Source organism: Pteropus vampyrus, unplaced genomic scaffold (genome assembly GCF_000151845.1).
Source record: "Pteropus vampyrus isolate Shadow unplaced genomic scaffold, Pvam_2.0 Scaffold25, whole genome shotgun sequence".
Classification (NCBI taxonomy): Eukaryota; Metazoa; Chordata; class Mammalia; order Chiroptera; family Pteropodidae; genus Pteropus; species Pteropus vampyrus.
The window spans coordinates 8,256,201-8,260,727 of record NW_011888806.1 but is presented as its reverse complement, the minus strand read 5'-3'; the positions used below and the strand labels follow the sequence as shown (position 1 = coordinate 8,260,727).

Below are 4,527 nucleotides of genomic sequence, written 5' to 3'. Positions count from 1 at the left end.
AATCCTGTCCTCAACGGAAAGTCTCGCTGTCGTGAGTCAATGCCTCTCAGCCACAGTACCTGTGAAAAGCACTGGTATACAATTCCTTTGGCAACATTCCAACAGGTTTCAATCATACTTGACGTCATTTATCTTTGACCTTTGACCTGAAATTAGAGCTCTGTGACCTCTCACTCTCAACATCTAGATCTTATTTCTAGTTTTTTTCTAGAACTCCCTCCTTACCCCTACATACACACTTAATGTTCTAGCAATACTGAACCATTTATTATTTCCCTAACGTAGCATGCTTTTCTTATTACTTTGCAGTAGGAATTTAATATATTTCTATAAAAATTTTTTTCCAGTTAGTTGTGTTTTGGAAAATTGAAACAATTTTCACTTAAATGAAGCTATGCTTTTTTAAAATATTATGAAATTTTCAAACACACAGAAAAAAAAGACTATTACAATAAACTTCATATACCCATCACCAAGATTCAAGACTATTTCCATGTACCCACAGATGGTAAGTTTTTTAATAAATGAATTAAATTGAACACTTTCACATAATAAACATATTGCTTAAATTTCTACTTTTATTGTAGTAAATAATAATATAAGCCTGATGTTCCCTTATGAATTTAGACAAGAAATCATGTGCACTAAAATGAAATATTTATCATCTTAGTTGAACTTCCATATTGCTTATTTCAAAAATCTGCTATGAAGATTTTGGTATAGAATTTATTGATTCTTTAATCTCATTTTCAAATATGGTCATCATTGGCTTGAAGGACTTTTTTTATATATAGTTGCAGCTCTAAGTTGTTAGAGGCAAAATAGATGAATTATGAATTTCAATAAATTTCTATTTTTCAAAACATTTTTATAACCATTTCATAGGGCTATTAGTTTTGAATAGAATATAGAAAGTCTAGCTTATTTTTCAAGGAAAGTCTGATGACTATCTTAGATAAATTAATCAATTACATATAAGCATATACTGAGAAAAACATACTATAGGCTATAAAAATGATTCTTAACCTTCTCACAATTGATGTCATGTTAGTGTATCTCCTAGGGACATATTGGAGAGAACCTTCATAGGGAAAAAAAGTGAGTAGCTCTGGGGCCCTGAGAGATAAGGGTCTCACTTTTCAAAAGACCTAGAGAGCTGGGAGCTGAAGAAGAACTATCAAGACTTGATAGTGACCCAGTGTCAGCTTAGAAGAGGTCCTCATGACTAGGAGAACACGAAGGGGACTTTTGAATGCCCAGAGCACATACTAAGAAGAAAGACTAAGGTGACACTATTTGTTAAGTTACTTGGCTATATACAATTTACATCCCAAGATTCTCTCACTCAATGCATAGCTATGACTTGACCATGAGTGACCAGAATGAGTGGTGAAGGGCATGCCAGAGAAGAAAAATTAAGGAAAAGGCTAAAGTTTGATAGGTGTTTAGATAATTAGTCTTTACTATTCTCTATCTCCTTTTGTTCCCCTGATATTGACAGTAAAATATAATCAAGATAACTTGTACTAAAAGCAACTCTGGAAACTATATTTAAAATGTGCAGCAGAGGTTACCCCTTGTCCGGCTCCTGTTCATTTTTGACCTTATCTCACAGTGTTCCTCCCCTGCCTGACACCACGCACCCACCATCACCACTACCACTGTCCATCTCTGTCCTACCAGGCTCACGACCACTTCCAACCTCCGCTTGCTATCCCTCTGTCTAAACAAAGAGATTGGAAAGCATGATGTACTGACACACCAAGGATATTTTAAAAATGCAAAGTGTTGCTACATACTATTTGGCAAAAAATGAGACAGAGGATAAGAAGAATGTTAAATGAATCATTTGTACTTGCTGTATAACACAATTTAAGCAGTACACAAATTAACATACTCTTAAACACTTCCTATAAAGCTTAGTCAGTAGCTGATTTTAAATGTAAATATCTTCTGTATCATATTTCTATTTTCTAAAGAGAATATTATAGCACCCATCCCTATCCACCAGCTCCAAGATAAATGTTTTTTTAAAAAGTGCTGGTTAGCTGAACCTATTGAAGTAATCATATCACAATACATGCATCTCAAACCATCAAGTTTTATGCCTTAAATTTATACACTGATATATGTCAATTATTTCACAATTAAACTGGAAAAAAGTGCTGCTTATGTCACTTAAAAAGTCAGTGGGTTACACTGCTGACACTGTTTTACTTCTAAAACTACATTTATTACAAACTCTTAAATATATCAATGATGTGCAGTATGGGATTTATTTATACCATTCACTTTTGTGTCTTTAAGCAAAAAAACTTTTTTTTTTTTAATAAAGATTTTGATGTAGATTATGAGTCCTGGTGAAAAAGAATAATGGGAACTAGGGTCTGGCTTAGTCTTTGACATTTAACAATGAGTTCAAAACAATAATTTTATAGAGGCTAAGTTCTACAGTAGATAAAAATATTAAAACCTTCAGGAAAAATATATGAATATAGTCTATTACATACTTATTTTCCATAACAATTTAAATCATGATTATTCAATACTATGAATGGTAATTGTTCATCTGTACTTTATCAAATCTTTTAATGGAGAATAAAATTCCTTGTAATACTATTCTTGAAATTCATGCTGTGGGAATGCACTGGATTGAGTCATTACAATAATAAAGAACTCAAGCATTTCCACTTTTGATTAGATCTACACTCAACCTTTCTTACACTAAAAATAATCAACTGTCAACAGTATTATAGTGATATTCTAGTATTTAACCAGGTATATATAATAGAAAAATCTGCTCATTCATAAGCTAGTCTAACAGTCAACTGAACACTAACAAGGAAAAGACTACCTCTGGACAAGCATATAGCAATTTACTCCTCCAGTTGTTCAGAATCCTTTGAAATAAGATATTCATGAGGAAGCTGTATTCAGTTAGAGGTGGCCTCCTACAACATATCAAACATTTAGATGACATTGAAATATTTAATTAATCACCCACAAATTTCCAAATGTTAGCTAAGTTCAGAATGGTCAAAATGAAAACTTTAAAATTTTAACCTAAATATTGAAACAGGAATGACTTTGACACAGGTGTATATTTTTAAAAGAAACAGAAAACACAAACAAGAAGTACCAACACCAACTCACATGTCTCTGCCATGTCGAACTTCATCCTGCTCCTTGGATTGGCGTCGTCGCTGTCTGGCGGGTGTTGTGGAAGATGCTGACGATGTTCCAGATTCCAGGTCCTCCAAACTTTGTCCTCCAGAGCTATTAACATCAAAAAGATGCTGTTCTACAGCTGACCGGATAGTTCTTTCTAAGAGTCTGGTAAAAAAAACAAAAAACCAACCAAATAAAAAAGAGTAAATCAAGCAATCAAGTTTATCAGTGATTGCCTTTAAAAATATGTGCCCATACATTTGGAAATATTGGTATTTTCAATGGAAGATCTACAACTTCATGAGTAAAGACAGTGTATGAAGTACTAATCTCAAAAATATTTGCATTGTGCATTAAAAACAACTAAACTGAACAAATTCCACCAATTTGATAACATGCCTCTTATCTTTTGAGTCCAAGATTACTGAAATGCTCACAGCAAGTCCTGTAACAATTATAGGAGGCATTCAGGAAATAAAGGTCATTCATTTAATATAAGGCGGAATGAGGAAAGATTTCTTTTCTTCATAGAATAATAAAGAACTATTCTTACAAAGGTGAGTTCCTTCCAGATTTCATACCAGTTCTGCAGAGGAAAACAATATGATTTACAAAGCAAACTGGCACGAATAATTTTATGATGCCTATTTTCTATTTAGAATCCCTTTAAAATAAAATTATATAGGGAGTAATGCTATTTAAAAATAGCATTACTCCCTATATAATTTTATTTTAAAATAGCATTACTACTAAAACATCAATTCACCAGAACAATTACTACTCATAAGGGAATGGCAAAATCCTTCTGAACTTCTAATCAATTAAATTGTGAAGTATATATTTGAAGTTGTATTCATACAAACATCTCAATATATATTACTGAAGTTTAAAGAAAAGATTTTGTCCAACCTTAAGAAAAGAGGAAAGCACACAGACTGAAAAGAGCACATGATAAGATAAGGTATTATTTTTAAAGCTACGTAATCTTTCAATGTATCTAAACCCTCTTTCATCATCACACTATTTAATTCTGCATAAGCTGGCATAAAAAAAAAATCTAAACATATACTCCTCAAAACATGTTTGAAAAAAGAATCACATCCAAACTCATCAAATTATACATAATATGTGCTCATATATACAATGTAGTATTGCTCGGCCATAAGATGAAATACTGCCATTTGTGACAATATGGATTGATCTTGAGATAATCATGCTAAGCGAAATAAATCAGAAAAAGTTGAGAGCCATATGATTTCACTCATACAGAGAATATAAAACTGAAAGCAACAAACATAACAAAGAGAGACTCATGGACACAGACAATGGATTAGTGGTTACCAGAGGGGAGTGGGGGCA

The 4,527-nt window shown here is 32.6% G+C and overlaps 1 protein-coding gene across 2 annotated transcripts in view; it reads right to left on the bottom strand.

Annotated features, from left to right (window-relative positions):
* Window positions 1-4,527, bottom strand: part of FAM13A (family with sequence similarity 13 member A) — a 247,805-nt gene that overhangs the window by 54,591 nt on the left and 188,687 nt on the right. The window contains exon 10 of one of the 2 annotated variants that reach the window (XM_011356296.2): window positions 3,154-3,333. In XM_011356296.2, coding sequence (XP_011354598.1) covers window positions 3,154-3,333 — 180 coding nt within the window. Of the gene's footprint in view, window positions 1-3,153; window positions 3,444-4,527 lie in introns of those variants that run through there. The other variant, XM_023528428.1, reaches the window with a different exon arrangement.